The sequence below is a fragment of the Merops nubicus genome, unplaced genomic scaffold, assembly GCF_000691845.1.
Source record: "Merops nubicus isolate BGI_N331 unplaced genomic scaffold, ASM69184v1 scaffold8139, whole genome shotgun sequence".
NCBI classification, from domain to species: domain Eukaryota; kingdom Metazoa; phylum Chordata; class Aves; order Coraciiformes; family Meropidae; genus Merops; species Merops nubicus.
In genome coordinates, this window is record NW_008631611.1 from 87415 (window position 1) to 103483 (window position 16069).

General features: G+C 44.4%; 1 protein-coding gene across 1 annotated transcript in view; it reads right to left on the reverse strand.

Annotated features, from left to right (window-relative positions):
- The window catches only part of LOC103779979 (cyclin-dependent kinase 15-like), a gene marked incomplete at its 5' end in the record, with an annotated part of 33590 nt that extends 18503 nt beyond the window's left edge, over positions 1 to 15087 (reverse strand). The window contains 10 exon segments of the mRNA XM_008947626.1: positions 724 to 817; positions 6759 to 6879; positions 7555 to 7678; positions 9596 to 9658; positions 10452 to 10546; positions 14044 to 14123; positions 14476 to 14573; positions 14723 to 14817; positions 14820 to 14894; positions 14897 to 15087. Coding sequence (XP_008945874.1) covers positions 724 to 817; positions 6759 to 6879; positions 7555 to 7678; positions 9596 to 9658; positions 10452 to 10546; positions 14044 to 14123; positions 14476 to 14573; positions 14723 to 14817; positions 14820 to 14894; positions 14897 to 15087 — 1036 coding nt within the window.
- Positions 15088 to 16069: the final 982 nt, after the last annotated feature.

Consider the following 16069-nt stretch of genomic DNA (forward strand, 5'->3'; position numbering starts at 1 on the left):
GAAAACTCAGTAGGAATCTATAGGTTGACCTTCCTCTTGAGTCAGTAAGAAGGTCACCAATGAGCAGACAGGAACACACAGAATCTGCTAGTGCTGATTTGCTGCCTCAATTCTACCAAGTCACACGAGCATGGGGTTCTGTGTTTCCTCAGCAGAACAAACAGCTTAAGAGGCTCCAGAATATGTCTGCTCCCATTCATTGCTGCCTTTATAAAGTGATTTCACACTTCCCATTATGCCAAAGAAGTCTCTAGAGCTGCACCATAAACAGGGTGATACAAAATGTTCCAAGTTAAAACGAAGAAGGATCTCTGAAAAACTTCAGGGTCTTGCCATTTTCAAAGTAGTTTAGGAGGAGCAGTATTAGAGCTCCTCTGTGAGAATATGGTGTGCTGCACCCTACAGTGAGTAAAGGACTGAACAAGAAGGAATAGAATTTGCAGTACCTGCACACCTTTTATGCCTTCTTCAATTTGATGTCACTTTAATGGGCTTTAAATTTTTGATGAGGTGACAAACATCAAAGGAAAGTAATTTGATTTACTCCTGTGTCTGTAAGAAAGTTACCAAATACAAAATGGGTTACAAAGTCTGCTATGAATTTGGCAGATTAGACCAAATTATTTCTGCTGCTCACAGGACCTCTTCTTAGGACTTCAAAATTAAGTAGGGGTCTGTAGCAAGTTTCTTTTTCTCTCCCATTTCAGGGTATATTTTACTCACCGCCCAGATCTTCAGCAGTTGTTCCTGAGTACCAGAAGTTCCTGCAAATACTGGCTGGCCCTGGATCATTTCAACAAATACACAGCCTGCACTCCTGTAAGAAACCCAAGGTATTAACTCATTCACATACATGACATATATAATATGATATGATTGTTAGGATGGGCAGGGGACAGAGGAAGAGACATAATTATTGGCATGGAAATGCAGAAATCCTGACACAAGCTGCAGCTCAGGTCTGAAAAGCACCAATCTGCTGTGTAGGTTTGTATACCTACCTCATGTCATCTAGTGAGAGCATGTATGAAACAAGGCAGGACATGGGGTGTCTTTATATGTGTAAATAAATACAGGCTGCAGTGAAGACTGACATATATCTGCAGTATGGCAGTAGGCAGGATGGAGCATTATAAAAATTCCTACTGGTTGTGGGAAGTCAGGAAGGTTTCCTTTGGAAGGTCCCTCTTACATATCCCTGGCTTTCCAGCACTGTTCTAAGCACGGGCAACTGTCCCTTGTTGCAAGTTGTATGTAATATCATTAATGTCATCCAAGTCCTACAGACTGAAACACTTGAATGAAAAAGCTGACAAGTCAAATGGGATGGGAGCAGCCTAGAGATACATCACATTTACATCCCTCCAGGATTTAAAAAAACAACCCCAGAACAGTAAAAATTCCATACCAATCTGTTCCCATGTCTTTTTTTCTCATCAGCACCATCCATTAAAAAAATCCCTCACCCTTCACCAGCAAGACCAGACAGGTGATATCCTTGGAAAAGAAACCCTCTAGGCACTATCTTTTTTTTTTTTTTTCCAGCACCAAATTACCTGTTTCAGGTCACTTTCAGTTTATCCTGCTACAAACCCATGGCAGAAGCCTGTGGAATACTACTTTTTCCATGAGAAAAAGGTTCCAAATTGCAGTGATAACAGTAGGAAGAATAATCGTGGAACTAGTACACACTGTGTTGGCTTGAAGGATACATTAGATGCAGAAAGAACCCAGAGGCACTAACTGCTAGAGTGACTTTTCCTTCAGAAGCAATTAGCTCTTCACTGAAAACCTGAAGGAAAAATTTCATAGCATAAAGGACTTGGTGACAACAGCAAGTTAAAGTATTCTTATTTTTATGCCATCTGCTGCTTTATTTGTGCCAAAGCAAACCAGCCAACTTAAAAAGAAAACCACCAAAACTTGCAAAAAATGCTTAATTTTACTAAGGTGGATTACTCCTGCTGGCAATAACAATGAGACAGTTGTGGTCAGGGTAAACTTACCTATTTGCAAGTATTTCCATCTCCTACTGTATGGTGTAAAACTCTGCTCACTTTTTGATTTTTTTCCTCCAAACATTTTCTAGATTTCCTATATTTCACAGAGCCCTATCCCAACCTTTCAGGTTTCAGTCTCAATCTTCCTTGGTTATAGCAAATCTGAGTCCTTCCAACTTCCTTCAGACATTGAGAACCCAGCTTTGTCTAACAGGCTCTGAAAGCATTATTTTCACTTGCTGAGCTCCAACTAGTAATCTCTTCTGGTCACCTGTACTGCTGTGTTACCCCTTGCACCTTGTTTCACAACACTGTAGATGCCTCTCCCACCTGACTGTGGTCATGTGAAAGCCTGACATGCAACTCATCTGAGGTGCTCATTTTGGTTATCCTTGCACATCAGGTGATGCCAAGTTTATTTGCAGTTCCATATCTAATGCTGTTTTCACAAACATTTCTGCTGTCTTGAGAGCACAGCTCCTGACTTGTTTCCTAAGCTCTTGCAGAGTCCAGGCATCATGAAACTTAACCCACAGCTTTTGCAAAATGGGTTGGGTTTTTTTGTTTCATAGCACTATCACACCACTAGTTATTATTTTAGAGCCCACAGATTGATTCTACTGAGATCAGTGTCACACCAAACCTCTGTTTTCACAGCTGATGTATGTCCCCAAATGGTTCACCCTATTTTGCAACCACAGGGGCTGCTGTAATCCACTGAATCTGTTGCAGAAATTTAACTATGTATGGTGGAAGCAACTGAGGGACTCTTGCATTGTAATGAGAAGAGAATCAGCTCTATGTGGTTTTGGAGCAAATGATCCTGATGTTCACCCACATTTGGGTTCTGATATCCTAGCTAGAAATGGCTGTTAAACTGGCAGCAGCAGAAACACTGTCTGGACTCACTAAAGCCCCAAAATGAGACAGCGGCAACTAGACCTTCTACAGAGATTCTTTCTGATGAACAGTGCTGGCTGTATGGTTTCCTAAATTGAATTTAAGACCCTGAGGATCTCAGGACACAGCTGGAGGTACACAGCAGTTACCAAGGAAGAGGAGCTAGTAACAGTGAAAGTGCCCAATAAATGTGGTTCCTGTCACACTGCAAGGGTCTGAGCGGCAGAACTCACAGCAGACAGAAAACCAGATCTGCTAAGGTTTCTGTTTTTCCTGAGCAAGGTTTGAAATCCAGACAGAGCAATAAATGGAAGTAAGAATTAGAAAGCTGGGGCTTTTTTTCCTAGATTCAGCAAGCATTTGCTAAGAATTACTCATGAGCAAAGAGGTCAAAAATTCACATCTGATGAAACAGTCTTTTCACTAGGGAGCAAGCCGTCAGTTTGAGGAGAGGAACGACTTGTGGGTTGTTACAAATGCACCTTTTGGAAGACCTCTCTTTTGTGTTCCTTATTTATTCCCATTATCTCTGGAAGCCTTAAAACCTCAGTAGTTCTGATAAAGGCAAAATTATCAGAGGAACCACAGCTGCTGGAGAGGAAGTGTTTGTTTCCTGTGATGAGACTCAGCTGACCAGCTGCCTTTAATGCCTGCTTGATACTGTATTGATTAATTGAGTAGCAATTATGACTGTTTCTGTGTGTTTCCAGATGAAATATGCTTTTCTTTACAAAAAAACAGCCCAGAAGTAGCTAGAACAACTGATGTATGGGCATCCCCCTCTTTCCTCAGGTATTTTTGTCTGTCTGTTAAAGAAAGACTTTGGAAACTAGTGCTAGTCGTCACATTAGCCTTTCAGCAGAGGCCTCAACCTTCCAAAATACAGGATCTACAGTTACTCTTCTGACAGCATTATGAAGATCCTTCTGTTCATAAGGATGATTCAAAGGCATTCACTTTTAAATACTTCTAAAGGTTTAGACTTAGTGTTGTTTTGGTTTTCCCCTTTTCCTTCTCACCCCCCTGATATTAATTTCCAAGGTTCTCTGACCTCTTCAAGTCAATGGGTTTCTCAAAGAGCCTCAGTCCTGTATAGCTGCCTTGGAAGGAGCTAGGGCAGAGACAGGAATCTTTTGGGAAGAGGCCTAGACATGATGTTCCAGCATGTGCCAGATATGCACATGAATCCAGACAGTGACTGCTAAAGTAACAGGAGAGGTATAACTGGCTACAGGGACATGTAATGAGCATAAACAGAGAGGATTCAGACAGCACAGTTTCATCTGCCTGCAGTCCCTGGGGCACGTTTGAACACTGCACTTACTCCTCAGCCTACAGTGGCTGCATCACACAGTGGAGAGATGACTTCATCAGGATTAAGATCTAAAATATCTCTGCAGCATCTCAGAGTTCCCTCTCCACAGTTTTTCTGGCATTGGGAGACTGCAGTTTTATGTTTTACCAGAAATATATCCTTTCTCTTCTTCCTCACCAAGTGTGGTCTGTACAGTGGAGCCCTTAGCCTCTGGTTCCCAGTTTGGCATAGCAGGGCAATGGGAACCAGGCTGGGGAGAAGGTTGTAGTGGGCTTGGCAGGTCCACACTAAATAACTGAACAGAAACTCCTATTCTACATTAATCTACCTGGGAAGGATCCTGTGATTTATTTTTTTTTAAATGGAACATAATACACTGAAAAGAAGACATGACTTAAGGCACTCGTGATGTTAGCAGCCATTAATGTGGCACGTGCATAAAAGAAAAGAAAAAAGTCCTTCTGATATGCAGTGTAATCTCCCTGAAATGTTAGTCTCCCTGAAATCCCTTAATTGAATCTTCTAAAGTCCTGAACAGATAGTGAGGGAGAGAGAGAAAAAAGATACAGAGAGATTAAAGCAGCTTTTCTAGTTAGTCCAAGAGTGAGTGAGTCTCCTTCTGCATCTCTTTCTTCATCCCTTCAAGGACTCATTCACTTCCCATGTGCCTCCCACTGACAGTATTGCTGCTCAAGCACACTGTGCATGAATTGCCATAATGTTTTATTTTGTTATAATTGGGTTCTTTAAACCAAGGCTTTAACACCCACTGCCTCATGCTATTACCAAGGGCATTCTGACCTGCCTTCATGTAAATTGCAGCATCCAAAAGGCATAGGGTTTTTTTTTTTTCCCTTTCTTCCCAATAGACAAGTAACATCTGTGTGAATTCACATTATTTCCTAATAGACAAAAATTCAACTTAAATGCAATGTACATCAAGATAATAAATGACTCTTGTTAGAGGAAGTTACTGAATAGAGCTCACTGAAGTACTCTCTATTCTCTCAGCGTGACATCTTTCTTTAGGGCAAACACTTTGAGTGTTGTTATTATAAGGAGGTGTTATAACAAAGGTGCCTTTAGTGTGACTGTAGTTCAGTGGGACTGGGAGTACTGTGCTGTTAGAGCTGGTCAGAGAGCTGGATGGGATCTTTGTATGCCACAAAGCTTGCTGCTCCTTACACTCGAGCAGAGTTACCTAGTGGGGATGTTGGTTTTGCCAGGCTTTCTGTGCACAGCCAAGGCTTTGGACAGGGCTCAACTTTCAGAGAAGAAAAAACCCAGGCTTACACCAGTACCTGTCTAATACAAACCTTCTAGTCTGCTAAGCAGCATCTTCTTCAAACTCAGCAGACGTTCCTGAGAGACTGTCTGGACAGGAGAGGTGACAGGTAGTGGGGGAGAGAAGACAGGACTATTTAGACTTGCTTAGCAGCTGGAAGCCATTAGAATTTAGCAATTTTTCCTCCTTGGAGAAATCTTTAAGCAATTAAATTAGCAGCAGGCCTAGGGAAGTGAACAAACAGAAAACTCCTGTTTTCCTGAACTGCCCTCCAGACTTAGGCCATCTGAGTCTCTGATACACCACAGATCTCTGGAGGGAGATGCAGCCTGAGAAGACCTGGAGCTTTGCTGTTTATGAATTTATCTGTCCCACTTCTTGCACGTTCTTCAGCCTGCTGCACTCCCACCCTTTCCCAGCCTTTGACTCTGCAGAGAGGTGAAGAAAAGCACCAGTGTGACAGGCCCAGCAGAAAACAAACTGAAGAAAGGGTGGAGGTCTGAAGAAAGGTGAAGCAGCAATACTATCTGCAGATGTTAAATTGCCCAGAATAAGGTGGGTCTCCTGCAGCTTCATGAGCTTCAAGTTGTCCATGAGTAAGTCAGGCCTGTGTTGCTGGAAGCAGTCTCAGGCTGATGCAGAAGTGGGCCAGAAGGCAGATGAACCCAAGGGCCTACCTATACATCCAGGCCAGCCAAAAAGGACCTGTGAACCTCTGTGAAGCCCTCATCCTCTCCTGCTTTCTGCCTGCTCTCAGCCCACAAAGTATCCCAGAAATAATGAAAATCAGAGACCTTTCTACCTCCAGACCTATTCAGGAACACTGTAATGCCCTGTTTTGTTGCCAAGGCCAAAGTCATTGTGGGTGCAGTTGTGACTAGATCCCTTGTTTCTCCACAAAGCCATCACTGCAGAGAGCTGCCACTGACTCCAACAGCCACAGAGATACAAAACAATAAGTGCATTAAGCAAAGGTGTTGCAAGATCTAGAAATGCTTCATAAATTTTACCAAATGACTTGTACACATCTCATAAATATTATCAGATTAGGTTTCTATAAATCCATAGCTGAGGTGTAGCAACATCATTCCTAAAACCTTCTCTGAACCCAGCAGTACAAAACTCCCCACTGCTCACACATTTTCTGCTCACAGGTGTTAATTCCTCTTACAACTGTACCTGCTGAGCTTGGGTGACTTGATTCAGATAAAGATAATTTTTCCCAAGGGACCCTAGATGCTTTGAAATTGGTCAGTACCAGATATCCAAATCAGAAGAATAATCTGTAGCTCCAAGCAGCACATCAGGAGGATGGTACCAGAGTGCCACCACTTCAGAGGAGTAGGTCTGTCTGGGGATGGACTTGGCTCGAGCAAGGCCTGCCAAAAAAAACCCAAACCAAAACACTGCTGTGTTAGGACAGCCCTTCTACCTGTACAATGCATAGATGAGAATAACTGGAAACAGGACATTATTTTCTCCTGGATCTTTAAACACAAGCAATCCCAATGCAGTTTACAAGCAATTGACAAAGAATGTGTGTCTGGAATATACCTCTGGGGCAGATCATATCAAGCAATATGCTGTGCTTTACAAGGCTTTACCATGTGACTGAAGCAGCCATCCCAAACCAATGCCAAGAAAGCCTTTTTTTTCCAACACATTGCAGCTGGTTCTACATGTTACATTATTTTCTGAAGAGAGATGTGTTGATTCTCAGTTCCCTTGAATCAATTTTAGGTAGCAGTAATTGCTGTGTCTTAACATGAGGTTAGTCCCTCCACCTATCAGTATGAAGAAGGCAAGAGAAGCTGGACTGGCCACAAAAATAGACCAATTTTAGGTGGCAGTAATTGCTGTGACTTAACATGAGGTTAGTCCCTGCACCTATCAGTATGAAGGCAAGAGAAGCTGGACTGGACACAAAAATAGTTTCCTGAACTTCGGTAAGAGGTTTTCCTTTTATGCCTTAATTGGCTCTGGATAGAGATCTATATGCACCCTAAACCTTCAGTCTGAGCAGCTATATTAGCAGTACCCAAACTGTGACTCACCAAAGTCAGCTAATTTGAGCTCACCAAGGCAACTGATGAGCAAGTTCTGGGGTTTGAGATCCCGGTGCAGGATGTGTTGCTGGTGGATGTAAGCCAGGCCACGCAAAAGCTGGAACATGAAGAGCTGGAAAAAGCCAGAAAAAAAAAAAGAAATTATTTTGTGTGACCCTGTATTGATACATTAACTCTGAACTTCAGGAGAACTCCTGGAACAAACCAGAGACAAAGCCAGTAAGAAACCAGTAAAAATCCCAAAAAATGAGTAGACCTGCCTGAGGAAGAAAAAAACACGGTGAGGTATGACTGCACTGCAGCTTTCTGAGGGTTTTGGGGTGGAATATTTGGCCAGGAGGGTATTTATAGTGCAGTCCCTAAGCACACATCTTAGAAATTCAGTTTTTCTTTAGAAATGAACTCACAGACCTGGCTCTCAGAACAGCATATATTCTGATTTCAGTGTTCAGAACCAATAACAGCCAAACAAAATGAAGGTGGAAGGAGTTGGGAGTTTTGCCCATTTAAGGCAGCTGATACCAGTGAGGGTGTTCTGTGGCCACTGTACACTCCACCTCTTCCCACTAGAAGCTGGATCAGTGAACTGACATACATGACAATGTGAGCTGTTTTCTTCAAGCTGGGAGAAAACACAAGGGGCTGACAGCAAATAAGATCTGATGAACAGAGTGAGGAAGCAAGAAATATTTAACTCCCACCACCACGGCAGTGTAAATAAGCCTGGGGTAAAATAGGTTGGGCTGAAACAAGGTATGAAATTGGACAGTGGATAGACACAAAACACAGCAAAAATAATTAGACTTCACCAGAGAAGAGATTTTTTCACCAGGAGCTTAATGTGAAGAGGAGGAAAAACAGTGACACCCATAGGTCATTTTTGTACCAGAAAAGTTCCCTGCAATAATCTGCATACCCACATCATATTCGATAGAAATCACTCAAAGAAAAAGCAAACAACATTTGCCAGCAAAAATGAAGCAAGCTAGGATTTACCCTCCTAAAAAGGAGGAGCAGTAAATCATTTTGCAGTTGTGTTCCTGCTGCGCTGAGGATTTTGGGCAGGAAAGCAGAGCAGCTGGCTGGTGTTCACTTACAGGAGCCCCTGTGCCAGCCATGGACTCCATGGGCTTTACAAGCCTGCCTGGCAGCAGAGCCCTTGAGACCCGTGCCAAAACTACAACACTGCATCTTGTACACATCTGAGCTTTAAGGATGTTTAAAATTTGGGGCCCCAAGAAACTTCATTAGAATTGGTGTTGCTTAATAACTATCTGGAAGAAGAAGTGAACAAGGTGGCAACATTTGAAGATGACAGAAGTATTTAGATTAGGCATGATAAGAAGTGACAGTGAGGAGCTTCAGAGAGATCTGACAAAGCCAGATGAATAGGCAGCCTGATAAGATACAAAGTTATTGTTGACAGCTGTAAGATAAATTAACTGAAGCTGCTCTGAAAAAGGACCCAGGCATTCACTGAGGACATCTGCACTGAAACCTTAAGTCAGTGTGCAGCAACAAGCCTGAAAGTTCATCGAATGTGAAGATGTGTACAAAGGAAAGTAGGAGACGATTATAACATCAGTCTATGAAGTAAGGGTACATCTTCACCTGTGCTCAGGTCCAGTCAAAAGCTGCAGTGGAAACAGAAAGGATTTAAATGACTGAACATGAAGATAATTCCAGATGAGGGGAGAATGAGATTTGAGTTTTTTGACCTGAGAGATGAATAATGTATTCTAATAAGGATACAAATTTGTGTAGAGACAGATTTGCTTGCCACAAGATTTCATTGTTCACAAATGCTGAATGAGCTCTTGCAGGCTCAGAAAATGGGAGCGACTCACCTAAAAAAGGCTTTGGAAACTGAGAGAGAGGTTGTTACATATTTACCAAAAGCAGCTTCTCTCCAAAGTGTTTGTCATATATGGAACAGATAAGTATCAGTAAGCAATTTACAGTGACCATGCAAAGTGGAAAATGACACTTCCTCATGCTTTAACAAGCACTGGTCTTCTCAGAAACTCACCATAACATTGCATGAATTAAGTCCTCCAGGATGCTGGCCCATGTACTGTGCTAGATCTGTGTGCTAAACAGAAGATGAGAACTTGAGGCAAAGATACACGTGTGAAATGCTTCTACCAGCAAGGACTCTTCTGTAAATGGACAAAATATACAAACACAGCAAAGGTGTCTCATTCACCTTGGCAAACAGCTGATCTGATGCAGCACACAAGGATGTTCTTAAGTGCTGGGTCAAATCAGGGACCTGGCTGACCTGTTATCTCATCCTAGCAGTTTATGACCTGAAGCTGCCAGTTAACAGAATTCATACTTGTAGCAGAATCAACCATAAAGCTGCAGTAAGAAGCCATAGCCCCTGATTTTCAGTGTATTTGGTTTATAGCTATCAGCAAAAGCAACAGAAGCAGCAAGACTGATGTGGAGAACATTTTTATTGACATCCTGCCCCCTCCATGAGAGCAACACGTAGCTTGGTCATGGTGGGCCACCAGGGTCAGTGCCAAATCTGACTCCAACTGAGATGTGAGCTCCTATCATTGTTTCCTGTCCTTACTATGGCTGAAGAACAGTGCTGTTATTGTGTTGTCGAGGCAGAAATGGAGGTCAAGCAGTGTCTGGAAGATTCTCACTATTCCACAAGATGTGGAATCATTTTTGCATACAGCTGTTGCATATACAGAAAGAAAAGAGTAAGGTTATGTGGCTGGAAAGCAGGAAATCAATCACTGCACTAAAGGATTACAACTTGTTTCTTTGTGGGTGTCTTACAATGCAGTAAATCCACTGTGCAGCCATTTCCCAGTCCTTCCCAGTCCAGGAAGAATACTCCACGGGAAGCTAGAAAAAGATCAACTCACCATGTACTCAAAGACAAACGTTAGTGTCTCCTTGGCCTGGATAATGTCATGAAGCAGTACAACGTTGGCATGTTTCAAACACTTGAGAAGAGAAGCTGGGGAAACACAAAGGGAAGGTCAGCTGTGCTGCTGCTGGGAGGGGAAGGAGAAAGTGCACACAGAAAGGAAGTGAAAAGAAAAAAAAATGGGGAGAAACAGTCCAAACTTGGCAGTTCTATGAGAAGCAGCAGCTACTGAGTCTGGAGGAGATGGAACAGCTCCTTAGCTCCTCCAGGCATCAGGGCTTGGCAGGAACCTGTCCATCTCTCAGAGGTGGGATCTTGCCTCTGTCAGAAACAGCAGTTCCCAGTTCTCAGCCGTCAGCTTCACAGCTGAGGAGAAATAATTTGAAGGCAAACACCAAGAGGCAGGGGCTATGAGCTCCCAGAGCCAGGGTGCAGCAGCCCCCTGACCTGCCACTGAGCTTCTCTGCCTCCTGGCACGTGCCCTCAGCAAGGTCCTTAGGACACTTCTGGGGAAAGATGAGTTTCTATCATCTTCCAGCTTCACAGCTTAATTCTGAATTTAGCTCTGCACTTTTAGCTTGGAGAAAGCCTGTTGGTTACTTTCCCTGGTTTAAAACTCCTAGAGCAGAGATGATGAAATTGCTGAGTGAAAAACAATTTGTCTGTATTTATACAACTTTAAGATGCTTTTTCTTTTGGCCTCACTATCTAAAAGCATCACTGCAACTGGTCCTTAGGTGCTGCCATGCCTTCACCCAGCCTTAGCACATTAGGGCATGGTGACAGAGAGGGCAGCACGTGGGAGAGTCTCTGCCTCCAAACAACAGAGCACTGACTGATGCTAAGACAAAAGCTACAGCCTTTTGAGCCTTTCAGCCTTGCCTGAGGTTTCTCATGATAGAACAGGCTCCAGCCCACGCTCTTAGGAACGCAGCCTCTCAGCAGAGTCTCAAAGATGGGCTTTATGGGGGAAGAGTGTGCACAGCTTCATCTTTTGCTCCCATGGGTATGAGGCAATAGTTGCTGTAGCTCTGTACCAAGAAGGGCTGCAGGGAAGTGGTGGAGCTGGGATCACCCTGGCTGTAGGTCCCTGGCACTGCTGAAGAATCTGAGCCAGCTGTTACAGCAAAACTGTGCAGACAGAAGCTCCAAAGCTCAACAAACCCACAAGTCCTTGACTCCAGATTTTAGTTCAGCTTCTGACATAGCAGAATAGCCTCTGAGCTGCTCCAAACTCACCTTCCCTGCTAATTAAAACCAAATTAGTTTATTGCCAGACCATGCAGTGCTACAAATTTCATTCAGACAAGACATGGACATACAATCTCATTTCTGCTGAATTAGCCGAAGCACACAATACAGAGCTTGGGTGGGCTGTGGGAGGCCACATGAGTTTTGGTCCTGGATGAAAGCTGCTTTTTGTTTTTCAAACAATCTGCAAAAGATACTTGAAGAGTTTCACGCTGACAAATCAAATTTATACTGGATTAGTACTTTGCCTTTTGTGATCATAACAATTTCACCTGGTTCTGGAGCCCCCCGAGCCATACACAGCGTGTTGCACAGCTGCAGCCTAAGCACACACCAGTACTGCCACTGCTGAGCTGTAAGGGATCCCAGTTCAGCACAGCCACTGGAAACAGCACAGATTGCAAATTAGGTCTTGCACCAAGTTTGGTGCTGCTGCAGCTCAGCTTCCCCTAGCACTGATGCTGGTCTATTCAGCTACCACCAGTGTGTCCCCAGTGCACAGCAGCATGAACCTTAAACACGCTCCACATTCCATCTCATTGCCTAGGAACCCAGTAAAGAAACTGGCTAGATCCCATCTACTATGGAAAGAGACTGCTAACCTGTCTCTGTGATACCCCAAACACCCCATGTGAGAGAGCTGCTGCACCAGAGCAGCATTACAGAGGGTCCACAGTAATATGGAGAATTCAGTGCCTGTGCCTGAATCAGGCTTCTGGGAACTGCTCTTCACTTGGTTGCTTCTACAACCCCCTGCTGGGGTGTCAGGTGCTCCAGCCTGAACTGAGCTTTCAATGCATTTCTTCTCTGTGGGGCTTCCTGGGGTGAAGTGGCTCTTTGTCAGAGGAGTGCCATTCCTCCAGGGTAGCAGAGAATGCACCCTGTTAATAAATCTTGTGCTTTGTCTGTGCTACTGACTTACGTTGTAAATTTGAGGTGTCAGATGCTGCAAAGCTCAGCAGTACACAAAAGATCTGTTTAAAGTAGCCCCTTCATAGGATCACCCTTGTTTTCTCCCATAATGAATGAAGTTAAGGCTCTCAGCCTGTCCAGTAGAGCATGTCAAAGGAGTGCTGATCTTTACAGCATCATTACTTCTACCTAGATAAAGCCTTTAAGGCTTATTTTACTGGTGGGCTGCAAGTGCAAAAGCAGAGCAAAATCACCACAGCAAGTGAGTATAGAGGAAACTGAAACATTTTGCAAACAGGCATATTTAGGTATCTCTGCTTTCACACAGAACTGGACTAAGGACTTGTCAACTTTCTTATCTTCATTACACTGTTACAAACCTGCGTCCACTGACCTCTCTTATTTTCCTGAGCTGACTGGTATGAGAATCCTTCTGTGCTAGGGCTGCTCTGGGAAAGCTGGCACATCTGCTCCCTGGCACTCCATCTCTGTGGTGACAAGATAACCCTAACTTGGAACTGCAGTAAGAAATGAAAAACAACATACTGTGACCTCTCACATTGATAGCTCTCACTAATACCAGACAACAGACTGGCACAAAGGTTGCATGTTTCTGTGGAAGAGAGAAACTGGATTACGATCCTCTTGGGATTACAGAGCAGACATAAATAGAAGCCTTAATCAAGCATCGAGTTTGTGAACTTGGTCTATATGGACATGTAAACATATTCAGCCAAAGTCAAGCACTTATACAAAGCATTTCTTTCTCAAAGAAATTAGAAAGCTGCAGACATTTTTCCCAATGCTCTGCAGAGTCAACCAACAGAAAGAATTTCTCACTGGGCTAAAATCACAGATATTATTCAACACCATTTTTACTGAAAGCATTTCTCTTCAGGCTGGGATGTGTGGTGGTTCAGGTCTCAGCTGCCATCACACAGGAAAGTGGCATGGTTTGTGCAAACAGCAAGCAGAGACCCTGGGGCAAAGGGCACTTCCAGTCCACCAGTGCCCAATGCCAATGCTGTGCAGTGCTAGTGTGTAGAAATGGAGTGAGGAAGCAGCTCCAGAGCAGGTAGCAGTCAGGAGGTGTAAGAGGGCCCCAACACTGCTAAAAAGGATGTGCTGTGCCTGCAGCTGGCACCTTCCTTGCCACAAGCTCTGACACATCTGTCAGGAGGGAATACACCATCCAGCAGGTTCTCTCTCCATCCATCACAGGCTCACCCAGCCTAGCACAAAGACCTCCTTCATGAGGGGATGAGGAATACAAGAGCTTTGGGAGAAGGACAGCCAGCACGTTGAGTAGGTAAGAAAGGACATAGGAGGATGTTACATGGAGCTTTTCCAGGTTAAAACAAATGCTCTTGAAGAATGATGTCCCTTGCTCTGCACTGGTGTTTGAAGAAGCTCTTTAGCCTTACCTTCCCAAATGGCTGTAAAGGGCACCCCCTCCTCAGCCTCCAGCCTGATCACCTTCAGTGCCACCAACTGGCCGTTGATCCTGTCAGGTCAGAGGGGAAGGTCACATGAAGCACCTCAGTGTTCAGCATGACAACAACATTTCCAGGGAAAACCCTCACTCCCACCCTGGTGTGGCCATCTCCTGACACACTGCTGGGGAACAAAGTGTCTTTGTGGGGCCTCCATGGCTGTACTGGAGATGTTCCCTGAAAAACTGGGAGGGGGTTTTGCAAATATCCCAGTTAAAGGCAAAGCAGGACTTCTGATTTGCCTTTATCTCCCTGTAAACCCTCTGAATCGCCCAACTTCAAGCTCATTCTTACAGGTTCCCTCAACGGGTGTTTTCAGCAGGCCCTGGGAAGGCAGCAATGGCTCAGGTGACCTTTGCTCACCTGCTGATCCCCTTGTACACGGTTGCAAAGGATCCTTCATGCAGCTTCTCTAGATGTACATAGGATGTGGCAGCTCCAAAGGGGATGCCTGGTCTCTGCTTCATGAAGAAATCGGTCCGTGTTTCAGATTGCTGGGTAGAACAAGAAGCTACTAGCCTGCCATTCAGTAATTAAATACTGATAAACAGCTGCAATAATCAGAGGATGAAATATCTCCTGTCTGACTCTGTGGATGCTGCACACTCACCCATCTGAACCTCTCCACAGCCTCCTGCTGCTGTTAAGGACCAGCACCGCGCCGAGGCCTCCGCACCCTGCGCCTCCGGCTCTGGAGGGTGGGGGGCTGTGAGGCTGCAGGGAGGGGAGGGGAATGGACACTCTGCTTCCACCCTGCAGCTGGTGCAGGAAAAGGAGGCAAACATACCACTGGCAAAACACTGTTCTAGTGATGGGATTCTTTCCTTTCTCCTTGACTGCACTGGCTTTGAGCACTTCACATCATTTTCACCTCCCTCCCCACCAGTCACGGATCTCCAGTACAGCTTCTCAGCTCCATCTGTAAGAGGAGCAACTCTCTGTGTGTTCCTGCCTTGGTAGATGGTGGTGCTCACTCTGAGAACACACAGGGACAAAACTGCCTTAACTCTAGAGGAGACTTCCACCAGTATCATTAAATGCACGTTACTCTCTCTTAGCCTTGATTTATTCCTCTCTAGGTAGCAATCTGTCAGGGCAGGGACTAAAAACCAAATGGAGGAGTAAGCTTCAGGAAGCTTAAATTTATGTCTTCTTCCCCCCTTAGCCCCCTGCACCTCCCACCTCACACCATCTTGTGCCTCATTCACCACTGTACAATTTATACAGCCTGTTAATTTGGCCTGTACAGCATAACAGTGCCATAAACTATAAAACTAGTGGTTGTGAATGGCAGGCAGCCTGCAGGCTCCTCCTGAGCAGCCACATCGCATGGGTGCCTGCATTAGCATTTGACTCAAACATAACAGAGTTTGCAATCTGTGGCATGCTGCCTCCTCCAGAACTGTAGGTTGTTGGCTCCCTCTCTGCTCTACAACCCCTCACTGGCACAGAGCTTGCTGGAGCACAATCTTCTCCCCATTTGTCACACCAAAGTCATTTATCGTCATCTAAGGCACAGAGTCCTTCAGCAGCTTCACGAGCCTGAAGCTGCAAAGTTTGATGCTGTCTGGTTAGAAGCAAAGGCAAATGTTTTGCAGTCCCACAAGAAGTGGAAAAACCCAGGCTTAGCCTGTCTCAGTGCAGGAGTATCACACTGGTTTATTAAATACCTCTGCTGTAGGTGCTGCTTCCGTGTGTTGAAGGCCTTGGATATTTTGGGAATCCCTTCTCTCTGGACAGCAGCTGCAGCATCCTGGTGTGACAGCACCTAGACACAACATGTCTCCCCTGTTGTCCTGTTTCTATTAAAATGCATCTATTTTTCTTCTCTTTTGCTCCTCCTCATCCCTCTGTCTGCAATAACAGTTCATATGACTCACATGAGGTCTCTGCCTCTGCCTTGTGATTTCTGCAGTTTTCCTTTGAAAATCAAACACACAGGGATCTGAATTCACCT